Source organism: Anabas testudineus, chromosome 9 (assembly GCF_900324465.2).
Source record: "Anabas testudineus chromosome 9, fAnaTes1.2, whole genome shotgun sequence".
NCBI lineage: Eukaryota > Metazoa > Chordata > Actinopteri > Anabantiformes > Anabantidae > Anabas > Anabas testudineus.
Genome location: NC_046618.1, coordinates 8,857,649 through 8,883,705, shown reverse-complemented (window position 1 = coordinate 8,883,705; position 26,057 = coordinate 8,857,649). Strand labels below are relative to the sequence as shown.

Below are 26,057 nucleotides of genomic sequence, written 5' to 3'. Positions count from 1 at the left end.
GAATGGTAACAAATTAGGTTCCTAGATCTAGCTCTCGTCCCGTCAGCCCAGCTTTCTTCTTCTCTATGGTGTGTGTGTGTGTGTGAATGGGTGAAAGAGAAGCAACATTGTAAAGTGGTTCAACTAACGATCAGGTAGAAATGCAAAATTTAAGTGCAGATCATTTAGTCTACATGTAGGTTTTGAGTTTAAAAGGGTTGGATTATACAGCGTTTTACATTAAAACGGTCATCAGAGCCAATCAGATTTGATTTTCTGTACTTTATACTGTTTACTTTAAGAATTTAAGTAAGTTTATAGGAATTTGAACTGGATGCTACTAAGATTCTTAGTATATATTTTGCATTAAAGACAGAAATGTGCACTGTTGTTTGGAGTAGGACTTCATATGGCAACATGGAGCTGTTAATTTGAGCAGTCACCACTTTACAATTCATGGGTGACATAAAGAAAATGTGGAAGTGATACAATTTGGAGCTAACTTTATCTTGGTCAAACATTGCTTCCAAGAAAGCCACAATGAATTACAGTATTTGTAAAGTGGGAAAGCAGTGTAGCTGCTTTGTGACTCAACATGAATAAGGTGGAAGTGGTACAAGGCAACAGGGAACGGTGCTTTCCTCTGGGTTATAAGTGCAAAAGCTTGGTGTGTGTTCTTGTTGAGTCATAGATCCTTTTCCAAACCAAACTACACTGAGGCCACATTACGTCTTGAAACTGCTGCACAAATGAGATTTGAAGCCTCTCTCTGATCTGCCCTGCAGCGCCGTATCACATGAATGTTGCAGTAAACTCAGGATCAATTATTATTTGAGTTTAAAGAAAAAATAACTCAAAGCAGCAACATTTTATTAACCTGTCCGACATTAACGAGAGATTCTCACTCTACCACCTACCGTACCCTCAAGATCAACAAACATAATTTGTGATCGCTGAGTGCTGACTGCTTTCTTTGGCATAATGTCATACACTGAGAGATATTTTTAGGCTGTTCTGTATGAATTAGGCAGTGTTCAGTGCTCTCTCTGTGGGGCAGTTCAGATCTACCTGATTCTAGGGTTGCTATTAGCCCTACTAATAAAGGCCAGATTGTGGGAAAACTGGTAGTTAATGTGACCCGGCTGTGGCTTGCTGACAGACGTTCCCACCAGCAGTGTAGGACAGAGGCTGCTCCATTTTCCTATCCACAGGAAAAATGCTATCAGCTCTCTCAGTGCTGCAGACTCTTAACGTGCATTATTTTCCCTTGAGAGAATTAATAGCCTTCTAGCTTACTCTTGACATCAGCTGCAAACGTCAATGGCTCCATTTTCAATATGAGTCTGTTCGCTGCTTCTTTGACATAATGCCTCAGAAAACTCAACTCTTCAGCTGTGGACACAAAAACCCAGCCATTTATCAGATTCAGATTATCTCTAAGTTCTCAGGTTTGTAAAGACCTGCTGTGTGCACTCTCTGTTGGTGACAAGTCCAACCTTCAAATGTAATCCCATTGTATAAGGATTCTATTGTTACATGTAAAAGTGACGAGCACGGACCATCATGTCATCCTAAAGAGCTTTATCTACCCCCCAGGCTTCCTCGTTTGTGCATGTTGGCACTTGTTTGAGTTGTATATACCTGGGGTGGCTTCTCGGGGCGTGGGTGTTATCTCACACATGTATTGTCTCATGTTCTCACAGCTCACATTAGGCAGAAAAATACTATAGTGGAAATGATCCACAATATGAGAAGAAAGTAGGGGATGTCCACTTCTCAGTGCTGGGAAGGCTGATTGGATTTCCTTCCTAACAGTGTTATGCACGGTTCCGACTTCATAAAATAACCCTGGTAATGGCCTGACCCAACAGATAGGGCGCTGGGGCAGAAAGTGCAGTCAAATGATACAATTGATCGTTTAATCATCTTTAGCGTCACAGACGTTCCACCATTCTACATCCGTATTGTTTCAGTGAACACCTTGAAAAACACAGAAGCTTGATTTTAATGTGGTTACAAAAATGAAAGATGGAAGCCCCACAGCTGGCAATATCTAAACAAAAAAAAGAGACATTAACTGAATTTATTTTCATAAATTAAGAAAATTGTTATTATAGTCCACCATCACGTGGATTTAGTTATTAAGAACTGTTTAAACTAGACTGGCTACTTGATAGTTAATTTGTATGCTGTGTTATTTAGGTAAATTTAAGGATAAACCATCAGCAGAACCATATGTGCATAAATTCACTTTTGCAAAATAGATCATCTTTACTTTGTGTTTGTTTTTCCATGACTGATACGATCAACGATATTCTTATGATTCACACACTCTTTAAGGTCTGTCCTGAGGCATTGTGGGAAATACAGCTGATGTAGAAGTTGGAAAAGTAAAAAGATATTTAAAAGAATCATTGTTATAATACTATAAAAAGTTACCTTATTTGATTTTAACGCATTTGCATAATGGCAAAGAGCTCTTCCTGGAATGCCAGGTACTATGATGCTTAATTGCAGTGTTGTACAATAAACAGGGGAACATGCCTGTCTGCACGAGACCTTTTAATTCAAGCTGCTGTGATAATTTCTTCTGGGTCTGGTTGGTTGGTTCGAGGCTAGCAGGTGAGGACTACACAGCCAGAGAGCATCCTGCTCCATCTTCCACAGCTCTGGTTCCCATAACACTGTATTAATAACTTGGCTCATTTCTCAGAACTCAGGTGTGGATTTCATTTGTTTGCTGTGAAGAAGCAGCTCCAGTTTCCAGGCATTTTTCCTATTTATACTATACAGTAAACAAGATGCCATAAAGTCTGTTTATCACATGTGGATAAAATTCTTACATTGTAAAAGATGAATTTAGCAGAACTAATGTGGCAGCATGGAAGAAGGTTGTTAGCCGCGATCAAACTCAGCACTCCACTAGTACGTGACACAAAAAGCGCTGAGCTAAGAGAGAGACAGACAGTGACTGAACCTCATAAACATCACTCAGTGTACAGCCACAGTGCTGATGTTCTTTAGTGGAGCGGAGGCAGAAGCATCCCTCACAGCGGGACAATGTGCTTGAGGATAATCAGTTCAATAAAAGTCCATCTGCCTCTCGCACTGCTGTGTACTGGGACTGCACAGGGACACAATGTCCTGTTGTTTTTGATGTTGCATTGCTCTTGACATGCTGGAGGATGAATATTAATCCAGCTCTCTGACATATGAGGATCTGAAAAGTGTTTTATTATCTCCAAAGCAGTTATGATAAATATATTTATGATAACACGATGAAAGTGAGTGTGAGAGAGGTTGCTTGTAGTTCGAAACTTATGATTATCACCAAAATCAGCTCTCTGCTCGAATTTCATTCGTCAGGTGGCCAGAAACTCAACTCTAAACGAATGCCAGAGTTCTCTTGTAAACGGCTAAATAAAACTGTGTTGAATATGTATTGCATTGTGCTTGTATCAAAGCCAAGCACACCGCAAAATGCACTAAAGGACAGAATAAATAAATTACAAGAAAGGATTTCGACAACTTACCACAGGTCTCATCTGTGTTTTGTGGTCTTCTTCAGCAGCCCACCCCCCTCCACATCTGATTGTGTCAAACAGGACACAGTGCACTGCAGTGTGTTACCACAGTATGTTGAGGGTAATTACTTTTTATAGCCCCTCTTGCGCAGAGAGTTTTTTGAAAAGTGAAGATTTGGTCCCTGCTGTAAAGGATTTACTTCCTCTCTCTGTTGTGTGTCGTCCTTCTCACGTCTGTTGCTACTTTGACTTCTGATTTTTACTTCTCCAAATAACTTGTCAACTGATTTTTACACTCAGGCCTTTTTAAAGTTTCGGAATTAGCTTTGGCCAGACACACTGTCTTGACACGGAGGGCAAGTATTTTTGTAGGAAGGCTTAATTTAGTACTAAAAATAATAACAGAGCAAATAACCATCAGCAGGTGAAGCTGAAGATGAGAAGACTGAAAAATGACCTGCAGAAGCCAGAATTCTTCTCACGTAAGAATGAAAATAAATTTTTTTTTGACCCTGGAGTGAGAACCTACAGCTGTGAGTTTGTTTTTTTATTTACTAAGCTTTTCTTTACACTTGTCCTCTTTGTTTCCTGTGGTCCTCTGTGTCAGCTCTGAACATAGAGATATATGTGATCAATATAAAAACTGTTGGTGAGCACAAACCCTGTACGTGTATGTTAATACATTCTTTGATTATATAGCAGCAAACTCAACAATTGTGTATTTGCACACCACAGTAGTTAGCCACATGATACCACACATGAGACTTCCAGAGCTGGAACAATATTCCTGGGGTTTCCTGATTTTTTCAATGGAAAATACTTTTGTTCTTAGAAACTAATTTTATCCTCGAAAATACTGAACAAAAACATTTGGCAAACAGCTATTTATATATTTTGCATTAAGCCCACTACGGAAACTGACAATATTGCCTTCTCCAATTTTGTAAATTACATGGCAGAAAGTACAAGGTCCTAAATCTAAATTTGGTTGGTTTTGGCTTAGGTGAAAATATTTTGGCAGAACAAGTTGTAATGGTTGTTTTATGAACACAGTTTTTCAGGACATGGTGTCTTGGGAGCAGAGACGAGCAATGCTCCCACTGTGTGGGCAGCAGAGGGCCAACCTCGAGACCTGGTTGTAACATATTGTCCTAACAAAATTAGCAAAATAAATTATATATTTTTAGTGATGTTAGTTTCCAAGACAACCAAACTAGACATCTGCTTTTAAGCCCCACATGGCAGCACCGGTCTCCCGACTGGTCTAAATCTTTGGTCCAGGCTGAAATGTCTTGACAGTTATTGGATGAATTGCCATGAACTTTGGAATTAATGATTTTCATGAACTGTAAAAACTTTACCAGCACCTCTTCTTTTTCTCTGGTGTCATTACAAGTCCAAATATTAATTTAGCCCAAAACTCTGTTTAATACCAAATACCTGCAAAAACAAATAGCATTCCCGTCAGCCTCAGCTGCACTTTGTGCTATTGAGCATGTCATGACGGTTACCATAATAACACTACACCCGTTAAATGTCAGCATATTAGTATAATCTCATACATGTTAGTACACTGGCATACATTGTCACAACGTATGGTTGTTCACTAGCATGGCTGTTGACCAATAGTGCAGGAAATACCGCATCTAAGGGTGTACGTGCTCTGTCCAAAACATGAATAATAAACAATAATAAATAATAAAACATTGCAGGTCTGTAAAGAACATTAGCTTGATATTATGTTTAAAAGAAGCTACAAATTTGCCTGATGTCAGCTCATATGTTGCCAACACTACATTGCGGTGTAGCCAACATGGAGCTTGCCAAGGACACCAGACTTCATTCTTTCTTGTTGGGGGTTAAAAGGTGTTACACTATGTCGCGCCACTGAAGCCTTCTTGATGCCTGTAAAGTGATCGTGCATAAAAGTATGAACATGGTTTCCTTCAATCATTATATCTGGGCAAACAAAGCGGGATTTCTGGGATGACAGCGCAGTCCTCAGTCTTCCTGAAATGTTGTGGGCATCATTTGGTGAAAATAAGTATCTGTCTGCCAAACTATTCACCACAGTCTTGTATCTTATTTCTCTTTTGAATGGTGGCATTATCTGATTGTCTGAACAAAGACTTGAACTTCTATCTTAAGATTTGGCAAAATAAGATCTTATTTTGCGTTTTGACTAATTTAAAAAATGCCTCATACTGGCACTAACTCTGAAAATCACTGCATACTTGCACATTCCTGTACATAACTGAACAGTGCAGTGTCTTGTGTCAGTGGTCCCCTTAGGCCTATAAGTTGCACCTGACCACTCCTCCCATCTGCCTGACCCTATCTGTCTCCAGCTTGTCCCCTGGTTGGAGCAGCCCACCCCTCTGCCTGCCTCAACTCTGCATGCGAACAAGTCCGGATCTTGCCTGAGAGGAAGTGGAATGTTTTTACTGGGAAGTTTGGGATTAGACTGCCATTGCAGGATTTTCATTCCATCGCTCGGTAGCTGCACTCTAAAGGGAGCCCCTCTTTCCTTGCACAAGTAAACCATCGCAAGTGTGGATTAATGAGCACAAAAAAGCAAACTAGACTCTGTGTCCAAAAATGTCACCACATAGTGTCCACACCACTGAAAGGCAACCAGATCTGGAAGGAAATACTCTCTTCTCTTGTAGTACATTCAATTAAATTATTATTATTATTATTATTATTATTATTATTATTATTATTATTATTATTATTATTATTATTATTATTATTATTAACTATTAAAAAATTTCCTTTTTTGACAGTGAAACTTTATTTGCTAGTGTTTCTTAAATGTGTCTATAACCTGTAGCATAGCTCCAGTCTTGCTGGAGCTACCTCACTGAGGTGTGAACATCCCAGTGTGGATGTTATCTCCATTTCCTGAGCTTATTGGTCTTATCTTCAAACATCTACAGTGTAGTCTGTACAGTACCCCTGAGCTCACTCATAGCCACCTTATCATGCAGTGCGTCTCTTTATGTGGCATGGAATACACGTGAGTATGTGACAGGGAGAGATGGACATTTCTTTTCCATGCTGGAGACCCCTGGGGAACTTCCTGTATTTTTGTAACCCGGATGAGAAGTTGTTGATAACATGAGTGTGTGGGCGCCAGCGGGGAAGGTGACATTAGCGACAACTCAGCGGAAGAGGAAGTCAAGTTAGGAGGACAATGGCGTGGCATGAACAGCAAGAGGGGAAAGTGGGAGTAAATACACCAGTACAGTATCTCTGCAGTCTGCAGTACATGGAGTAAATGCAGGACTGTGTCTGCACGTGCATGCATGTGTGCTCATTTGGGCATGGCGTGCGTCTGTGCATTTAAGTACATTTGCATGTGTTTGTGTGTGCCTGGGTGCATGCGCGTGTGGGAGTCTGTGTGTGGTGTGTGTGTGTGTATGTGTTTTTAATCACGCAGCTCTCTGTTTCACACCTGGCTGGGCCAGTAGTGAGTCAGCAGTGGTGAGAGGTTGAGATGCATTCCCTGTCACACAGCTCAAAGTTGTGTTAACCTTTAAGACAAAAGGCTGTGACGCGTGTGGGCTTCTGCTAATCCTGTGAGGAAATCATCTGAATGTCACGTATTCTTCTTGCAGCCATCAAAATCTGATTTAAAACGTGTGTTTGAGTTCTCTTGGGAAACCATTCAGCAAGTGTAACTCATTTTGGGCACTGTGAGTCTAAAGAAAGTCTCTGACTCTGCTAATATTGAAGTTCAGGCCATTCCCATTTTTACATAGTCTTCTTTCTCTACAGGTCATTTGGATGGACCAACAGCACAAAGAAAATTATACAAGCCGCCGTTTGTCTTTCACTAACTCAAGTTGACTAATAGCTGTGCTAATGAAAAGCATCTGTTCCAGGATACAAAACTAAAGACTCAAAGAACACAACAACAACATTCACAACAATTACAGCTGATTGGTAGTATGAGTCATCTGCACTTTTAACATCTCTCCTAACTTCTTATTAACTTTGCAGTTCTTTTTTTCTTTTTTTTCACAAGTGACAGTGTAGAACCAAGATAAGACTCGCAGTGTAAAAAGTTCTTTGCAGATTTTGATAATGTGTTAAAATATCTATTGCCCTTGAATTCACTGTCTGGCCAACAACCACTACAAAGCGAAATGACAATGAAAGCATGAAGCAGATCACTGAGGGTGCAGTCGGTAGTGGAAATGTTTCTTTTTTCATTAACCTTGTCAAACCATATTTCACAGTTTAGACAAAAGAGACAAACACAAGAGTTTGATTGCGTAAGTGTATTTATTTGAAACAGGTCCAATTTTCCCCCTAACTCGAGCGAAGCAGGGGCAGGTCAGTAAGTTGGCTGTGCTGGGGGGGCAGTATGGTACAGTACAAGTGTCTGGTTGTGCACAGAAAAGTAAAAGTTTTTTAAAGTAAGGTAAAGAAAAGAGCATTGTCAGAAGGGAAAAACCTTTTATGTGGTCAATTTATTTCACATTTCAAGCAGCTAAAGGGATGTCGGTGTCCATTGATTAGTTGGTTCACTTAGTTCCACGAGAACTACAGTGAAATTAGCTTTTTCACATACTGCAGAAAATATAGTCTGTGGCCTGAAAGTATGTGGCTTAGCTCTGTTGATGACCTGCACGGTGGTCCAGGACTCACTGTAGCTCTGCTGATTACGATCAACAAAGCAACCTTACCTCTGAATTAAATAATTAAGTAAAGTGACGGATAAATGAAAGAAATTGGTTTGTGTGTTGCAATAAAGGAAGTTATTATTAACATTTTGACAGTAAACTTAATGATGATAGACTGTTACCCCTTTTCCAAGAACACAAACTAAGTGCTAGTACTGGGCTGGTACCAGTGCCGGTTCAGAGAGGGACCACAGAGCCATGAAATTGCTTTGTTTGTATAATGATATACTACAGTGTCTCCTTACAAATGTTGCTCCTGGATTGGCATGTGTGTGTTGGCATCCAAGTACAACTGGTCCAATGTATTTGTACTGCTCGTTCGTGATTGCTATTGGCAAAGGGGTGCCACGTTCAAACCAGTTTTCCTGGTCGAGAGCCAGTTCTTTGGTAGCTGAAATGCAAAGAACTCATTTGACATTAGGCTCCGGCTCTGAACCAGCCCTCAAACTGCCTCGGTGGGAAAAAGGGTACATATGAGAGTTTGTGTAACTTAGTGTTATGTCGTGTATGCTTCACTGCCAGTAGTAATATCGCAGCACTAGCTGCTAATATAGCAAATGTCAAAGTTTTCCCTGGATTAATAAAGGCTGGAATGTGACGTGTGCTTTCCTGTCAAGCCTGTGACGTTGTGTAGACAGGCTAATCAACACTGGCAACAACAGTAATTCTACACCTGAAAAAACAGTCTTTCAAGCTGCTTGTGAATATGACAGCTTCTTCTTTTTTTTTCTTTTTTTTTATGTCGGCATCCCGTTTCAGTCGAGTCAGTGGGAAGGAAGTCATAAAGCTGTTGCTGTAAGATGACTACATCAAAAGCTTGTTCTAACAGACTGCACAGGTGATGCACTAAGAGGGGATGAAGATCAAAAAATGGGGCGGGGGAAGGTGAAAGAAGAAGGTGATGTCGTGTTTAACGGTAACTAGTAGGAAGAAAAGTCTGTGAGCGCATCACAATACTGTGAATGTCAGCTAGATTTGCTTGTGTTTAGAGAGGTTTCGATGGAAACCTTCCTAATGGGGCGACTATCATAATGACAATTCACTCCAGTCTTGTGGTGATCATGGTATTAGGAGAGTTTATATACTTTAGGTGAAAAGAATATCTCTTTCAGTTCTTGTACTTAGACCCACGAATTGATATTCTGTGGTGGGGTCAACAGGGGTACTCATTATTTGCTGCTGAAGACTAAGATAGTTTTTCATGACTCTTATAGTCTCAAGAGTATGATTTTATTAAAAGAGACGCGAGAGGACAAACAAAAGAAAATTTAGACTATGAATAATGCTCATCTCAAGGCAGACTTGGAATGGGGGTGAGAAATTGTGATGACAGCATAATATTAGGATCTAAAGACCTCAGATTTAACACAAGTTAACCGTGTCCAAACTAATCACCAAGTGAACTGTGAAGACGTGACTGACCTGTGGGTGTGTCAACATCGATGTTTGACACAGACAGCGAAGTCGAGATGAGTAGAAAGTGGGAGAACGCCCAGAGTCACCTACTGCACTACACTTTCAGCCCATAATTTCCAACTACGCCCATCATGTGCAGGCCAAAGACAATCAATCCATAACTGCTGCCATCAAAGCAGTTCAATCACAGGGTGAGAAAAGGTCCTGGCTTTTCTTGGCTTGAGGTAAGCAGAAGCATCACAAATTCAATTTTAAAATAACAGAATCCAGGATATCCTGTGGTTAACCACCGAGGCACAGATATCCGATTGTCTGACCAAAACGAGAACCCACGCCTGTAATCCTGTCAACTCTGATAGATGGAATATGGATGTTCGAGTAGATTTCGTGAAAACAAGAGTGACTCCAGATGCCCTTTGGCCGTAAGGAAAATTGCTTGTTTAGCATGCTAAGTTAATTCTTGGGCGCGTTTGCTTGGCACGTTTCTATTCAAATCCTACTAAAGAACATTTGTGAGGAATTTATTGGTGACATTTAAGCCAGGATATTACTACGTGAAGATGACACCTTACACGCTTTTATTTTGTAGCTCTTATTAAATCATTTTCCGTCCAATACAAATGATTTGGTTTCCTGCTAAAACACCAGCCACTGTTGTGATACGAGGTGAAACTTCAACCGTGCAGGTCCAACCCCAACTACACAATGAAGACATCCTTAGAGATGGCCTGTGTTTACTGCCAGGTTGTCAGGGAGTCCTCCACATTCAGGCAATAAGGACGGGGATTATTTACTTTGGCTGTGAAATAAGGCTCTAATCAGATCACTGTGACATGTGAACACACTGTTTGTCCTCTGCACCACCCTGCACTCTCCATCCCTACGTAGTTTCTGTTCACCTTTCACCTCCTCACCTTTTCAGTCTTTCCCATATTTTATGTGAACAGTTTTTCAAATAGTCAAATGTGTCTGAGTGATGAGTGAAAACATCAGTGGTTATCAGTACAATTACTGATGGATTATGTACTTTTCATGTATTTGCTGGACATGAATCTTAATCAAATGGCTGTCTTCATGCAGACTCGCAAAAAACCTTTAGTGTCTCTCACAGGAAAACCTTGACAGACCACATGTGTAATTGTTTCCCTCTCGTTTGCTGTTCAGTTGTCTTACCTGCTACTCAGCTAAGAGAAAATACAAGACAAAGTACAGTAGATTGCTCAGGTTGGAGGGAACTGTCATGTCCAATTGCCACAAAGTCTGTCTTATCTGATCTCGCAAGACTGTTATTGTAATGAAACACCAGTGGAAATGAGCCAAGAAAGGTGTGTGAGCCATTCATGGCACAATCCATCCCTTCATTGCTCTGGGTTTTCCACACTCTGTGTCCAGGAAGTGTAGTAGGACGTGTGAGGGCTGGATGTGAGCTGGAGAAGGATGGCAGCAGTGCTGAGGTAACCACTGTGATAAGTGATGCATCTCCGCACTGCATTGTGCATTGTGTTTTGACACGATGACCCCATTGTGAAGCAGCAGCGTGGAGTTAAGATGCAACAAAGGATGATTATTTTATGAGACTGTGAAAGTCAGGTTCCAGCGTGTTGATAGTTCAGTGAGCAGGATTTTAACTAGTGGGGATTTTCAACACATCTTCAAATTGCAATGATTAATGATAAGTATTTTACATCAGGCCACTTTTGTGTTACAAGACCCAATCATTGGCTTGCATGGTGGCTTCAGGTATTGCCCACTGTTACAGTCTTTTAAAGGCAAACTCTGTAAAATGCTGCCCTTTAGTGCCCTGCCATGGTTACACAAAGTATTGCAGTATGGTTCTCTCAGTTATAGTTTTTACTTTTAGACCAGTATCAGTAACTGTAAAAGATAAATGCTGCCGTATTTTTGAGCTGTAGAAGACAAACCTCCTTTGTTACTTCGAAACTACATTTCAACTGACTCACAAACACCCGCTCTAGAAGTAATGACTTACAGTAAATTGTTTAATGTTCAAATGTTCTCTACACATGTGGGTCTGGATCAAATGACTGATGCAGTTTTTTTGTTTTTTACATTCCAGCTCAAGTTAAAGACAAAAATTATTGGTTGACTTGGAAAGTACGAGCACTGCTTTGAATTATGGTTTGGACTGAATGATGGGTATCACTCCTGTCTATTAAGCTGAGGTTTGTTTACAGACACAACAAAGCTACATGTAAAACAAGCATAAATGACCTCTCACTCTCATTTTGCCAAAAGGCATAATTTTAATGGGATAAAACAATTGTGTGTTAAGAGATCAGTGGGGATTTACTGCCTGTTTGTTTGGTGTAGTTGACACTCGGTTGTGTGTCATCAGTGATGACTTCACAGATTCATATTATTGCTTGTCTCAGACAAGAAGGCAATTTTTGTTTGGTCCCTCACACTTTTTAGAAAGGTCATGATGCCAGAGCCGCCAGTGCCCCTCTCCTCCAGTGCTGATGGTGCCCTGCTGATCATGGCCTCCTCTAAGTCCCGGCTCTGGTTACGGAGTTGTCGGGCACGCGCAGCAGGTACAGTGATGAAGCGGCTGACAACATTGATGTGGTAGCTGCGAAAAGCCAACAGTTTTGTGACACAGACTTGAAAGGCCTGGTTTAGCTGCTCGTTGGCCTGCTGCTGAACAAAATTCCTTAGGGAAGGTTGCAATGAAATGTCCTGGATCAGTTGCTTGTGAGCAGGCGGCATGTAGCTCCTCATGCGGGTTAGAAAGTCCCCTAAAATAGGCAGCATCATGACAGTGAGTCAATTGTATTCCTCCCCAGCATTGATGAGATCATTCAAAGGACACAAAGTCCCCCAGCATACCGTTTTTTGCTTCATGTTTGATCCCCAGAAGTTCGTCAAAGCAGTGCAGCAGGCTGCTCTGTGCAGCGCTCCCCCCCGAATACTCCAGCGGTTCAGTCTGGACCCCTTCATAGATCAGACCTTTGGGCATACAGGGATTGTCCTTCCATCTATGAATGTGTACATGAAAACACAGTCACGTTATATACAAAGAGATGACAAACAACTGAAATGAAAATGAAAAACAGATTACTGTACCCAGACAGGTAGATCCTCATAATGCCATAAAAGACTGAAGGATCCACATACACTTAAGAAAGATCACATCAATGAAAATATGTGTTAATAGGATAAATAGACATACATTTAAGTTATAGTCGATATGTGAGTGACTACCTTGCATCAGTTTGATTGCATCTGTCATGTCCTGTACAGACTGGCTGATGTCCTCCAGGGCTCTGGCCACAGCCTCACTGTCACCACACTTCACACCATTGATCACAGTGGGAATGCTCTGCAACACATTTCCACATTGGCTTTGTCTTTGAAGTTTCTGAACGCTGACTTTCACAGTGTAATTAATTTGTCTGTACTTAATGCCCACATTTTATTTTATTATCACAAATACACATTGTATGATCTTCACCCTCACTGCAGGAACTCCTGCCAACTCCACCAGCAGAGTGACCAAGAAGAACCCTTGGACACTGTCTCCACCTGGGAGTCTGACCAGCAGCTCCAGGTTCCTGTGTGATATAAATAAGAAGATTTGACATATATTGAGAATATTATAGTATGTTATGTGGACAGAAACACAATTGAAATGAAAATGTACTCACTCCATGTTAAATGGGCTGGCACAGGAGACGGACATAAAAAAAGAAACAGGGAGGATTGATACTTGACACCAAATCAGGACATAATAGAAGCATTTTCAGAAGCTAACTGACCTTACCCCTCTGGATCCTTCTTTCTCCAGTTAGCCAACACCCCATCTGCATGGGTGAGAATTGGGGGAAGTCCAAGGCGCTGGGACACCTCCCAGCATGGAACAGCCAGACTACATGGCAGCACCTCAGAGGAAGATTATTGAAAATGGAAAAAAAAAAATGAGGAAAACTGTTTATTGTAGGAGCACTGATAGCAGTGAGGATGCCGGTATGAGAAAATAAAAAACCCAGCAGGTACCTCAACTGTGTCGTTCTCTCCCTCCTGCCAGACGTAGCCCATGGTCATCATGCTGAGAGCGAGGTGAGCCAAGCGTAACTCCCTGTGTTTCTGCAGAAACTTGCTACTCAGCAGTGGCATCTGGACAGAATTAATAACAACACTAAATTATGGCTCCATAAACATAGTGAACTGTCTTTGTCAGTTTATTGTCCCCACTGACCTTGTTAATATGGGAGCGCAACTCGTGAGAGTGCACAAGCTCAGGAATTCGGAGGGTAATATCCATCCATGGCTGGTAGTAAGGCGGTAGCTCCTCCTTTGAAATGCATGGGAGAAAAGATCTGCGTTTTAATCTTACTGTTACTGTTGTTACATGAACAGTGACCTTGGGTTTGGTAAACAAAATGGGATTTTGTTGCCGCCTGTAGGAATAAAGTTCAATGCACAAAGTAAACATGAGCAATGTCTTCAACCTCTTTCAGTCAGTTTGTCTCAATCAATAGCCGCAAAGTTTGAAAACGCTAAGTATGAACACCAGCTTCGTGTCTCTGCTTAAAAGAATGAGCGTCACTGGCATTTTCATTTTAAAATCATGTTTCAAATGTCACCCATACACTGTAGTTTCCCAGCATTCATTGTACCTGTGTAAAATGATCTTTTCAAAAAAGAGGCTTTTCCACCTACCAGAGGCTCAGGAAGGATGAAGCCGAGCTCCTCAGAGACATGATAAGAGTCCAGAGAGAAAGCAGCTTTGGAGCCTGTTTTAGCAGCAGCCATTGGGAAAGTAGTACAAACCAATTCAAACCCAGAGACAGCAACAATTCTCTGACGATCTGAACGGTTCAGTAGACCCCAACCTGACTGGACTCTGGCACATAGTTCACGTTAATGCTTCTGTCATCAGTGGTTATCACTTACACAACATTTTCCCTTAGGTCTGCTGTTGCACAACTCAACAAGTAAAGTGCTCCAAATCAGTCCCTCTGCCTGACTTTGTGAATCATTAAGTAAAATACTTCAACTTGCATATTTTTTACACTGTCATAAGCATCTAAACTGAGAAAAGGTTTATCCCACTCATTAATATACCAGTATATACCATCACCGGCTGAAATTTACATCTTTGCAAAAAATATTTATATTAACCAAAATCACGTTATGTAGTTTATATATAAATATGTGTACACGAAAAAGCTGTTTTTGTGCATGTGAAACACCTCACTGTTATTTTAATGTTTTATTCATGAAAGCGCCAAAAACAACAACAACAACAAAAATGTTATGTAACATGTAAGAACACAACTAAAAGCTCATCTCTGCATCTGCAGTATCTAGTCCCATGTCTTTGTCCCTTTATACACACTAATTAATGGACAGAATTTAAAGTATAAGGCTGTAAAAACATATATGTAGCGATTTAGTGCAATGCGTTTCTTCAGTTTATTTTAATTTTAATTTTAACACGTGTTCCCTTCTGCTCTATAAATGTTTATGGCACAGAATCAAAGAGAATTAAGGAAATTTAGACTGTCAGCCTCACCTGGTGGAGCAGACGTAATATTGCAGGAGTTACAGTAAAACAGGCTACAGACATAAGATACTGCAAGTCAGTCTCCTGCTGCAGTTCACTAAAATCCAAACACACAATTGATTCCACTTTGTGAACTGACTGAGAGAATTCAAACCTGTTCAAGCTTGAATCAGTCCTTTCACAACCACTGCCGTGCAGCAATGGACTTAATGCAGTCTAAAATTTGCAAGTATTAAGGTCAACTGTAACTTGATCCACTTGGTCCCTGGAAAAAGTTAAGATGCACAACAGTGGATGGCATTGTTGGGTTTGTTTGGGTGAGTGACGGAGGGAAAACATAAAATATCTCGGTGGATTTAAAGCCTTTCCTGAACTGCACCATCTAAGGCTGTGAGCACAATTTACGGCAGCAAACTGAAGTGAGAACAACTGCTATGATCCACTGACAGTGAAAACTCTCTCTCCGTGGGCCTACAGCACAACGTTTGTGAGCTATGGCTGTTTGTACCTTTGAGTGGTAAGTAGCTTTACCTTCATCACATACTAATAATGCGTGAGCGATTTCTTTGCTGTGCAGCCTTTGCTAACAACTACATTATCTACACTGTTAAACAACAACTAAACTGACCAGTAAGAGTCATTGCAGTGTAAAGGCAACCAGTAAAACCTCCTAATCATTAATGCTATATACATTACAATAAGTGTCTTTGATGAATGTCACAGCAAATGTGACTCTAACACACTTGGAGATTAGTCAGTTTGGAAACTGGCTGCAGTTTGAACAACTAAGGTCATTAAAGTTATCATTAGATTGCAAATTTACACTTAGAAATCAACTTTTCTGCATTTACTCAGTCATTTAGTCAAATGACAGATAATGATGACTACAACCTCATACATGTTTCTTTTTACAGTGCTCTTAAATGACACACTGCCTTATGGATTGTGCAATAAACATTTGCCTTTCATACTGAATTTGGGAACCTATAGGTACAACATGTATGTCCATATTCACTGTATAGTCTATATCACTGTATAGTCTATATGCTGTATACACACAGGTTAATTACTAGTTATTTCTGCTGGTTGAGCTCCACTAGATTTAAGGGTCAAACTCATCACACATGTTGGAGTCAGTTGTGCAATTCTGTGCACATTTTACCTAACCCAGCCTCATCACGCTCACAACATAAACATGTTGTACAACGTGCAAAGTAGGCTCTAACCTACAACCCAGATTCTTTTAAGGGCGAAGGAGGAAAGCGTGTGGGGCTGGAGGCCACTCTGTCTCTGCTACTTAGGAGCTGTGGAATGAGATTTGTACGACTTTAAAGTGGATCAGTGTTTTGTAATGAATGGCTTTTTCTTTTTTTTCCCCCCCTCCTCCTCCTCCTCCTCGGTTCGCCTGCCTATTATTAGCTCCGGAGGCCTCAGTTACTGGAGGTGGCTCCATGACGGCGAGCGCTGCAGCTCTGCGACGCACCAACAGGCTTCACAGCAGCGTCCGTGCGTTTTTGGCACTGCAGTCGGACTCATCGCACTGACACGGAGGACATTTTCCCCAAACATTTGTTGGTCGGTTGCCTGCTTTCAAGCCTCTCGTTCACCTCGCCTTGAAGATGAAGTTAAATACGAGCTGCCGTCAGGTGCAAGCCGCATCCGATGGAGCCCTGCTTTTTATCTCGTCCATCGACCAACCCGATGCAGCACTTCCTTATGTTGCGGTATATGCACCCTTTCTTCTCCGCTGATGTTGTTTCAGTATCGCTGCTCTGGTGATGAACACGGAGCCAGATAAAGAGGCTCAGGAGTCAGTGACGGGGTGTTACATAATGTGTAATGCAGCAGAGCCTCATGACTAGTGTCTCGGTGGTGGAGGGACTGCTCGGTCCTCCTGGTAGGATATGAACAGCTTTACCATTTTAGGGGTGAGGAGTGAGCCTGCAAGCTTACTACAATAAGCATGCATTTAAGAGGATAGCTCGATATGTGTATTTTTAGGATATCTGAGCATTTCTAAACCATCCTTTAACACGGGAGCTGCGCAGCAGAGGCTGGACGAGCAAAGGGGAAATGAATGAGCGACATTAGATGTGGATCTCTTTAGTTTCACACGGGCCTAACCTAAGGTCAAGCTGTCAGATGTTTCTGTACCTTTATGCTTTCATGGAGGTGAGAGCCAGCCTATGGGAATGCAGACTGTGCAGTCAATGAAAGGATTTACGAATGACTGCAAGTGAGCGTCAGACAGACAACAGAGCAGCACTCGACAGTCATCCGTCCGATTTGCATGGAAATGTAAAAGTCCTGCTGTGGGAGGTGCAGTTTCTGACTGTACAGACTCAGATCTTTGATTGTAGTGTGATGCCAGAAGACTCAGACTGAGCTGTGTGTTTATTGTGGGTCCTTGTGAGCTGACAGCACTATCTGAGGATGTAACTATGAATGACCTTTCTGATGATCTCTAGTGCAGTAACAAAGCTCATACCGTGGTCTGGTGTTTGAACACATGCAGCAGGCTCTAGATCTGTGAGTCAAACATGTTATTGCCAGTTGTAAAGGCTGCTGTTGTGGTTGCAGTTTAAATAAGAAATCCGTGTGATGCATGAGGGATTGTCTGATATCGGCTGTGGCACACACTACAGACACAGACTACAGTTCCCTTGGAAACTAGTCCGCATACCTAAATCATCAGCCACCATTTTCAAGACGCAAAAATTGTCTATTTACCTATTCCCTCCATTCCACTTATTGCAGTCGCATTATGTGGAATTCATTTCTAGTTTTCTTTGTTGTGAATTGGCGCTGCGATGACTGAAGACACGCTGTAAATGCCTGGATTGTAATAGGAACTGTAAACAGGTATTTTAGGCTTGCAGATGGTTGATGGGATTACAGCAATATCTAGATAGGATTCTATTGGCCTCTTTTAACCCATTGTAGACGAGGTAAGTAATTTATTTTGAAAAGTGTTAGTGGTTTTGAAACAGGATGTGCTTTTGTCTGTCGTATCTTTATCACTTATTAATCATGTGTTAAAAATACTCCTGATATTTATTTCAGTACTGGGTGTGTGTGTGTGTGTGGGTGTGTGTGTGTGTGTGTGTGTGTGTGTGTGTGGGTGTGTTCAAAAAAGCATCCTTTTTCGCTTGCGTATGCCTTTATTTTTTCGTCAGAAGCAAGGACAGGGAATTGTGAATGGGTACAGGGAAGTCACAAGACCGTCCATTGATAGCTCTGCAGGCAGAACAAGCGGTGCAGATAAGGAGTAGTCACAGTGTCTAATATCTGTATTGATCAGTGCTCCAGTATTGTTCAGGATCATAGTTCAGGATTTCAAGCGCTGATGCAGCCTTTTGTGCTTCTTTGTATTTCGCCAGGTCCCAGTTGACAGTTTCTGATATGGACTATGAGAGGCCAAACGTTGAAACTATCAAGTGTGTGGTGGTAGGGGACAATGCAGTTGGAAAGACCCGCCTTATCTGTGCCCGGGCCTGCAATGCCACACTGACTCAGTACCAGTTACTTGCTACACATGTGCCCACAGTCTGGGCAATTGATCAGTACAGAGTATGCCAGGAGGTGAGTATTCAGGGTCTGACCTTTACGAAATTTCCATTCATTCACTAAATCTGGTGTTGTCCATAAATAAATAAATGTCCATAAATGCATTATTTCTCGGCAGGTATTAGAACGCTCCAGAGATGTAGTGGATGACGTCAGTGTGTCCCTTCGGCTCTGGGATACTTTCGGAGACCATCACAAGGACCGACGTTTTGCATATGGCAGGTGAGATAGTGTCAAATTCACTATTAGTCTTCTATTAGTCAGCACTTGCTTTAGTTCTGTCGAAGTTAAGAGAATTTGTCTTATATCTTCAGATCTGATGTGGTGGTGTTGTGCTTCTCAATCGCCAATCCCAACTCTCTGTACCATGTGAAGACCATGTGGTACCCAGAGATCAAGCACTTCTGTCCCCGGGCTCCTGTTATCTTGGTAGGCTGTCAGCTGGACCTGCGCTATGCAGACTTGGAGGCAGTGAACCGGGCACGGAGGCCTTTAGCTAGGTAGTGGGACTTATTCTTTTAACTCAAGAACTTGAAATATTTATGTGGTGATTGTTTGATATTTGTTTTTTTTATTTACTTCTCTAATGCCTGAATTGCATTTAATATATTTTTTTTTCAGACCCATTAAATCCAATGAAATTCTTCCTCCAGAGAGAGGTCGTGAGGTGGCCAAAGAGCTAGGAGTGCCATATTACGAAACCAGCGTTGTTGCTCAATTTGGAGTCAAGGACGTCTTTGATAATGCTATCCGAGCTGCACTCATCTCTCGCCGGCACCTACAGTTTTGGAAATCTCACCTCAGAAACGTTCAGCGGCCTCTCCTTCAGGCACCCTTCCTGCCTCCGAAACCTCCCCCACCTATAATCACTGTGCCTCCTCCACCAACCACCACAGAGGAGCATCCAGTCGGTCTTCTGGAGGACCCACACTGTGCCGATGTCATCCTGGTCCTACAGGAGCGACAGAAGATTTTTGCACACAAGATATATCTGGCGACATCCTCATCGAAGTTCTATGACCTCTTTATATTGGACACACACAGTGAAGAGACTGAAAGGCCCCCTCGTGGTCCTCTGTCTGGTCGAGAGCTGCTGATGCGTGCTGCTAGCTTTGATGTTTGCGAGAGCAGCGATGATGGCGACAGGGCCAACCTAAGGGCCTGCACTAGTGATGGGACCTTGAAAGACTCTGAGGGAGGCCGACGGGGCAGACTGCTCTCCTCATGGAGCCGAGCTTTCGTCAGCATCCAGGAGGAGGTTGTAGATGACCCTCTAACATACACCCCTAGGCCCATGACTGTGGTGCACATGGATCAGTCCATGCAGATCGGTCCTTTCCGGGCAGTGCTTCGCTACCTGTATACGGGCCAGCTAGACGAGAATGAGAAAGAACTAATGCACATTGCACACATCGCTGAGCTGCTGGAGGTCTTTGACCTGAGAATGATGGTGGCAAACATACTTAACAATGAAGCCTTCATGAATCAAGAAATCACCAAAGCCTTCCACGTACGGCGCACAAACAGAGTCAAAGAGTGCTTGGCCAAAGGCACTTTTTCTGGTGAGAGAAAATCATGAATCCTGCTCCCTTCATGTGCTCTAATTCATATAGGCTGGATATGAAGGTGTAAGTAAGGTGTTAGCAGTGCCTCTCATCTATATTACAGATGTAATATTCAAGCTCGATGATGGGACGATCATGGCCCACAAGCCTTTACTCATCTCTAGTTGTGACTGGATGGCAGCTATGTTTGGCGGGCCTTTTGTTGAAAGTTGCACCAAAGAGGTAAGTTGACCGACATCAGGGATTTATTGTGTAGCCAGCATGCTTAAAACTGCAGGGAGGACACCCAAAGAGCTGCGCAAAACCTTTTTACATCATTGTTCATAACTCTTAGTGGCATTCTTATTACACAAGTGCAGCACAGCTCAATACACATACTGACCCAAGAGCACTAATGAGCTATGTGTTCAGTGTACGAAGTATAATTTAATTAAAGGATTGGAAATCTGTTGTAATACAATTACGCTTGCTTCTGTGATCCAAGCAAACTCCATTACTTTGTTTTTCTCCACTAACTGAAAATCTTACTACTTCAGGTTGATATTTACAGTAGATATTGTCCTTTAAGAGGATCAAAATCATGGCTGTTCAAAGCTGTTTTAGATGTACTAATTGATTAATTAACTAATTGACACACTTAACTTCTATTGTTGATGCTGCAGAAGTGAAGAAATAGAGAATGATTTTGAACATAACTTTTTTATTTTCACTGCATCATGTAATGTAAAAAGGTGACAAGTAGGTCGTCTTGTGTTTTGTGTAAAGTGTAAAGCACAGCAGAAGCATCAGTTCCCTAAGTTATGAATGTTCCTGTTTTTAAGGTGCTGTTTCCCAACACAACGCGTAGCTGTATGAGGGCTGTGCTGGAATATCTCTATACAGGGAGATTTTGTTCTCGGCCTGACCTGGATGCGATGGAGCTTATTGTTCTTGCCAATCGTCTTTGCCTCCCCCACCTGGTTGCACTTACAGGTATTACGTTGTTACCCACTAAAACAGAGGACTGCATTACAACTATTGTGTTTGTCTCCAGTTAGTTCGTTTTTATATGTCTACAGTGAGTATCGTTTGTTTCTTTCAGAACTCTACACAGTTACAGTATTGACAGAGGCAGCGATGATGGGGGCTGACATTGATGGAGATGTGCTCGTGTACCTAGATATGGCCCAGGTAACATGACCTGTCAGTTATTTTAGCTGCACGTTCCCAAATGCCTTACTAGTGTCAGCATGCTAAAACTAGCTTTCTAATTCCAAAATGCTGATGTTAGTATTTAGGTGGAAGTGTAAGTGAAGATATTCAACAATTTAGATTTATTCATAGTTGTGATGATGTGAAGTGTTTTGGCTCCCATTTACTCAGCAGTAAAAACCCCACAACAACAACAATGCTTGTCAGGTATAAAAACATTTCACAAGTACAAAAATGACAAACATTGATTTTGTATATTGACAGTTCCATGGTGCCCAGCAGCTGACTGGCTGGTGTCTTCACCACATCTGCACCAACTACAACAGTGTCTGCCGCAAGTTTCCCCGAGACATGAAGGCCAAGTCTGCAGGTAACACATATATGACATTGAAGCACACGAGGGACCTGATAAAGTTGGCCAGTTTAAAATGTAAATTGAAAAAGCAGAAAAGCTTAGTGTACTACTCACCTCAGTAAGACTTATATGTTTTTTTTTTTGGCACTATAGTATTAATAGAGTATTCATTCTATGAATTATAGTAGGCCTATTTAATAGCACGTTTTACTTTATTAATGTTATTTTTGGTGTGATACATGTTTCTATATGAAAATATGATTAAAAAAATACAGTATATTACATAAAATATTGTGAAAATGTGCAAATACCACTTAAATCTCTTCCTCCCAAATGATATCTGTTGTTGAACAGAATTTTAGAGAATTTGAGAGTTGATAAAGGACTCTTATAATAGCATTACACAGCATGTTGAGATTCTTAACACAGTTTGTTTTGATGCAGAGAACCAAGAATACTTCGAGAAACATCGCTGGCCACCTGTGTGGTACCTGAAAGAGGATGACCACTACCAAAGAGCGCGCAAAGAGCGTGACAAGGAGGACTACCTGTACCAGAGACGGCAGTGTAAACGCAAGTGGCTCTTCTGGAACCTTCCTTCCTCTCCTAACTCAAATTCTCCTTCTTCTGGTTCATCTGCTGTCATCTGACTAAGTGGTAAGACCAGGTCCAAACTGGAGAACATGAGTAGTAAAAGATTCAATAAAAGACAAGCACTGCTCACTAGGTACGCCCCAGTTATTCAGGCCTCCTGTTTGTTTGCCTCTGCAGTCAAACGGCACTCCTCCAGGTTTGCAAGGTCAGCTCAATCTGGCAGTTAAAGTAATGACTTTTGTTTATTAGATTTGTAGCCTGGTGTACATGAGACTCAAACCTCAGTGATATGAACCGCATTGACAAATGGCACAGTGATACTGGTGCGGATAAAAACTCTATTAATTGTTATGTGTTCCACCACCCGAGTTAGAAAAAACAAACAAAAAAAAAACAGGACTCTGCTGGCTCAGATCGTTCCACTTATAATCATAACTATCATTACTTAACCCGAACTGATAACCAAGTGCTGCTCATCAGCTACAACAACCAGCAATTCAACACAGAATTTACATCTCAGAGATAAAACACTTTGCCCTTAAGTGTTTGTACAATCTACCAAACTATGTGTACAATATGACCTCATCAACAGGATGTGACAACTGTATAGCCTGCTAGAGTTGATTATTGTAGTCATTCACTATAACCATGCTGATTAATATCATGTATGCATAAATGGAAACACTGGCAAGTTTATTTTTGTGCAGCCATTCTATATTTGAACGTTTGTGTACAGCTAGCACGGATAAAAGTGATATGAGTCTCGTCACACTCAGCATTTGCATATTGTAATCTTGTGTTTTGTGACCTCTTGTCACAAAAGGGCTTTAGTTTACATGAATGCATTCAGTGTTCTGAGACACAAATCAAATCAAAGAAATTATCTGCATTTTTGGCAGCAAAAACAAACCAGATCACTACTTTTCTTTTGTGTGATGAGGCTTATGAGTGCACACACTTTCCCTGAGTTCTTTCAGTTCTACACTGAATGGTCCCACACGTTTGCTCACCTGTCATCCTGAAAGCAACACATAATAAAAACACAATAATGTCAGAACCAATAGCAGCATTTCTAGAGCTGGAGTGACCATGTGTACATTGCCATCCTCCTGTGACCATGTGTTTGATGGTGGTGACTTGGCCTTAGTGGAAATTTATCATAGATGATGATCTGAGGATGCCCCCCTGATTGTCTGCAGTTGGCTGTATAAGACTTGTACATGCAGGAGGCTTCATGTGCCTGGGTGGAGTCATCCATACTCTTCTACACACCTCAAGCACTTTCAGGACTCTTCCCCACAGAGACACACATGAAAACCTCCAGTAGCAGCACCCTGGTAAATGCCACTAAAGACAGTACAGTGTCATGACACGCTGTGGCAGATTTTAAATAAAAGAATCGGGGGAGGAGACGAGACCAGGATACTTCAATTTTTTTTTCTTTACGGCGTGAAGAGGTTTAAATCAAATAATTTTTCTTGATTTGTTTTGCACACTCCACAGTAAATGTTCAAGCTTGTCATCTACTGTTGTACTTGATTGTAGGATTGATGATGTATGATTTGTACTCACGGTTTTCAGCGAAGATGAGTGGTATTGTAAATTGTACAAAATAACAGAAGTGCAAGTAACTTGCATCACTCTAACGTGCACTGCAGGCAGTGAGCAGTATTACTGAGTAATACACATACTAAATATAGACTTGACTTATCCAACTTGCAATTAGTTACTGTGCAGCTACAAACTGTTGTTGAAAATAACTGAATACTCATTGTGCTGACCTCTAGTTACATCTATCATATACTGTAGTATACATGCAAATTACAGGCAGTTTAAATCAGCAGTTGACTAATAGTAAAATAGGATTACAGTGCGTAAGTAAAGTAGAGACATGCTTATATAGTGACATTGTGTAGACTTATCATACATCATAAAACACCACATTGTTATCACAAGTCATTTCTGATTGCAGCATTTGCTTTTGCAGCCTCAAAGAAAGGCTTGCTTTAATTCTGCATATGATTGGTTGTATTTTTCCATAACTCCCTTGACTAGACAGATGCTAAATAGAGCCCAACAAAGAGGTTAAAATGCTTATATGAAAAAGCTAATTTCTTGCTTCTATGAATTTCCTACCTAAGAACTGCACTGCATGAATAGGACTCCCCCAAATTAGATAAAGTTCATTCATTGTCATTTAAAATGTAAGATGTAGACATAGACGGTGGTGCTGGTGCTCTAAGCAGTAGCTTTAAATTGTTCTAAATTTTGTCTATTGCTAATCAAACAGCTGCCATTTTGAAAATCATAGTTGTTCAAATCTGTTGGCATACTTTGTTGAGACTTTTAGAGCCAGCTTTACTCTAAATCTGAATGTTTCCACTTATCTGAGTAATGAATATTGTCTGTTTTCACAGTTGATCATACTAGTTTAACAGCAGGAGGGTCTATATCATTATAATTTGCCTTAGTGCTGCATTAATACACATGCATTTCATTCCTCAGTGCATTTGCATTTCTCAGTGAATCTTCTGCTGGTGTTTTGCATCAACAACACCTCATGCCTTAATGTACAGTGTAGTGTATGAATATTGAACGTGAAGTAGTGTTACTGTGGTTCCTAGTTTGTTTGCTATATGTTCAGTTACCATGGTGCTCTCTAGGCTGTGTGTGTATTTGTATATGTACATAACCCATCACTTTGGATGTAAAGCAGTCAGTGGGTGTGCGGGTTGAGGAGTCTGATGGGTTTGTTTTAGTTTGAACACTGCATACGGCTAAATGTTCTTTTAAAGCTGAAACACAAAACTAATTAAAGACTCTGATCATCAAGGCCACACTAGACTAACACAGTGACAAACCATTTGTCATTTGTGATATTGTAACCATGAAATGAATGCAGGGATTTCAAATTTGTTCCATTATTTTAAAGCTGCTTTATGCTAATGAGCTCCACTTTTGGAGTGTGCAAAATTACAAAATGCTGGGACAGCGGCGTGTGCATTGGAAGTTAGATTGTAACTCAAACATGTAAATAGTAGGAATGTGATGACTTGCAGTCGAAACTTGGTGTAGCAGTTGATAGACGCTATTGCATAGTTTAACACAAATATACAGTTTTTGTACTATGCAGAAACTTTTAAACTACAAACTTGCACTGCTTTGTAGCACCAGGTTCTAAACAAATTGCATTGGAGGGTATTGCAACATCACTAGAATTGTAGACAACATCAGGAAAAAAAAAAGAAAGGGGAGAAAAAACATTTGATCATACATTTAAAAGATGTTGTCACTGGGGCCCTTTTCCATATGTTTGGGTGCTAATATCACAGCTGCAGAGAAGCACAAACCAAAGGGAGCTTTAGCAGCACCAGGAATATAAAATATATGCTGCACAATCACCACTGCATAGTTTAAGAGGCCTTGTTCAGAAATGGTTGAAATTTAAACAAAAGTCAATAAATAAAAAGAAAAAAACTTGAATGTTTTCTCAGTGTTCAAAGCCTAGATGACGTTTTCTTTAGTCATCAGGGATTTTTGTTCTCAGAAGCTGTTTTTATTGTTTAGGAAGCTGTAAATCTGAAATTCTGTAGCATGTGTTCTTGAAAATGTGTAAATAACATTTACTAAATAAAAGAATGAGCAACT

The 26,057-nt window shown here is 41.0% G+C and overlaps 2 protein-coding genes across 4 annotated transcripts; one reads left to right on the top strand and one right to left on the bottom strand.

Annotated features, from left to right (window-relative positions):
- Nucleotides 1-11,718: 11,718 nt before the first annotated feature.
- On the bottom strand, nucleotides 11,719-14,449 carry ido1 (indoleamine 2,3-dioxygenase 1). The gene is made up of 10 exons (XM_026343555.1): nucleotides 14,291-14,449; nucleotides 13,827-13,922; nucleotides 13,625-13,744; nucleotides 13,392-13,510; nucleotides 13,276-13,290; nucleotides 13,083-13,182; nucleotides 12,833-12,950; nucleotides 12,695-12,746; nucleotides 12,458-12,606; nucleotides 11,719-12,366 (listed from the first exon to the last, which is right to left on the bottom strand). The coding sequence occupies exons 1-10, from the start codon at nucleotides 14,381-14,383 to the stop codon at nucleotides 11,975-11,977; spliced, it is 1,254 nt and encodes a 417-aa protein (XP_026199340.1). The 5' UTR covers nucleotides 14,384-14,449; the 3' UTR covers nucleotides 11,719-11,974.
- A 1,136-nt stretch (nucleotides 14,450-15,585) lies between these two features.
- Nucleotides 15,586-26,043, top strand: LOC113149939 (rho-related BTB domain-containing protein 2). 3 transcript variants are annotated; one of them, XM_026342278.1, is made up of 10 exons: nucleotides 15,586-15,654; nucleotides 18,518-18,719; nucleotides 18,823-18,926; nucleotides 19,019-19,204; nucleotides 19,326-20,266; nucleotides 20,373-20,491; nucleotides 21,091-21,241; nucleotides 21,351-21,439; nucleotides 21,725-21,830; nucleotides 22,260-26,043. In XM_026342278.1, exons 1-10 carry the CDS (start codon nucleotides 15,632-15,634, stop codon nucleotides 22,463-22,465), a joined length of 2,127 nt encoding a protein of 708 aa, XP_026198063.1. In that variant the 5' UTR covers nucleotides 15,586-15,631; the 3' UTR covers nucleotides 22,466-26,043. The 3 variants fall into 3 exon arrangements, with proteins under 3 accessions (XP_026198063.1, XP_026198062.1, XP_026198064.1); XM_026342277.1 differs by lacking the exon at nucleotides 15,586-15,654 and adding an exon at nucleotides 16,421-16,861; XM_026342279.1 differs by lacking the exon at nucleotides 15,586-15,654 and adding an exon at nucleotides 17,328-17,666.
- Nucleotides 26,044-26,057: the final 14 nt, after the last annotated feature.